This window comes from Pundamilia nyererei, unplaced genomic scaffold, assembly GCF_000239375.1.
Source record: "Pundamilia nyererei isolate P.nyererei 1_Seehausen unplaced genomic scaffold, PunNye1.0 scaffold00008, whole genome shotgun sequence".
Lineage (NCBI taxonomy): Eukaryota > Metazoa > Chordata > Actinopteri > Cichliformes > Cichlidae > Pundamilia > Pundamilia nyererei.
The window spans coordinates 678,469-680,092 of NW_005187409.1; the positions used below are offsets into that span (position 1 = coordinate 678,469).

At 43.5% G+C, this 1,624-nt stretch overlaps 1 protein-coding gene across 2 annotated transcripts in view; it reads left to right on the forward strand.

Moving 5' to 3' along the window:
- The first annotated feature begins 637 nt into the window (after positions 1-637).
- The window catches only part of sfxn5b (sideroflexin 5b), a 16,891-nt gene continuing 15,904 nt past the window's right edge, over positions 638-1,624 (forward strand). For both annotated transcript variants that reach the window (XM_005722854.1, XM_005722855.1), the window contains exon 1: positions 638-924. In XM_005722854.1, the coding sequence (XP_005722911.1) occupies positions 868-924 (57 nt within the window). In that variant the 5' untranslated portion in view covers positions 638-867. The remainder of the gene's footprint in view (positions 925-1,624) is intronic.

Sequence of the window (1,624 nt, forward strand, 5' to 3'; positions counted from 1 at the left end):
ATTTATCAGGTTTGGCTCAGTTCCCGTTTAGAAGGAACAGATCTGTACACACAGAAAGGGGCTCACAAAATTTAGCAGATAAAATGTAATTGCAGTCAGAGAAGGGTTATCCTTATCTTGTCCTTATGTAATAGTAGAAGATAGCATTTAAAATCTTATTTTGGGGGGTATCTGATGCATATTAACAGTGGTCATAATTAAGTAACCCCAAAGTAACACTATAGGGGAAAAATGAATGCTTTGAAAGTGACGCTGGAAGTGTCATTTATCCGAATTTATCATGCACATTTCGCTCCATATGCCACAGTTGGCTTATTTATTATTTTTTCTCAGTTTCCTCTTATTTTTCTTCATATGTATCAGCGTTATAAGAGGAGAAAAAACAAAATCTCTTGTCTTTTTTCTTGGTGTTTTGAGATGGAAGTAATTTCCTAAGCGGCAGTGTCTTGCTTCTCTCCACAGAATGATAAGAGGTAATGAAAGTGTCCAATGCGCTGACTGATAACATAGATTGTGGCTGCTGGTTCTTTATTAAGTCGCTCCAGGCCGACCATTACTCCTTGCAGACATCCGGCCACGCCCCCTCACATTATGAGTAATTGGGTCTATCTGACACCTATGGTGGCATCAGCGGTTATCTCTCGCCAAGATCAATCCGAACAGTTATGCAATAGCATTCACCTAATCGATTATTTGGGATGTGTAGTCATGCGCTTCAACTTTGCCAGCGTTAAAGCAAATGAGAAAACTACATCTCCCGGCAGGCTTAGCGGCACATTGCTTCACTAGTTACACATTGAATGTAGTTCGCTGTACTTGGAAATCCGTTCATGATCCAGTTCATTAATAAATAAATAGTTGAGTGTCATGGCGGAATCCGCAGCATGTCCTGCATTCCAGCTCGGGAGACCCCGATACGACCAGGTAAGCCCCCCTCTCTACCCTCCGCTAACCATCCGTTAATGGGATTTTGTTTTCAGGCTTTTCGGTGGAAAACAACTCCATCCTCCGCCCTGCAGCCGCTCCGTTCCGGATGCTGAGGCAGTTTGTGGGCACAAAGTTGGCTTTGATTTGTGATCCGATTCTTCGTTGCCTTTATTTAAACCGCAGTAACTTCCAGCTGCTAGTGAACTTGGTAGAGATGGATGAGTTTTGACTTTATTGCAGTTTTTATAGTGGAAATGATTTCTCGTCGGCAGTGCCATATCAGTGTTTTATGAGATTCCACGCCTCTTCGACGCACGGTTATATCACTGTTCGGATCTGCAGTCAACACACTGAGAGCTCGCCGTCGGTCGTTTTCTCTCAAATCTTCAACTGGCTGTCTGAGTTTGGCTTTTCCTATTTTCACTTTTAATCTAGGCTTCAAAATCTGTTGGAACATCTTGTACAATAATCCAGTCCAATCAAACTTTCTTTTCACCCCCAGGATGCTTCCTGCAGACTGCTGTTGCTCCCACTTTGTTTGACGTTACTGGACTTCCAACCGCGGTAAAGTGAGCCGTCATTTGTGAGCCGCGGTCAAGCCAGCCGCCTCCTATCCGCCGCATAAATTTCCTTGCGCTTTTACACCAGTCTTTACGGTAGCGCCTTTTCGCTTTATATCCTGATTGAAAGCCTAGAC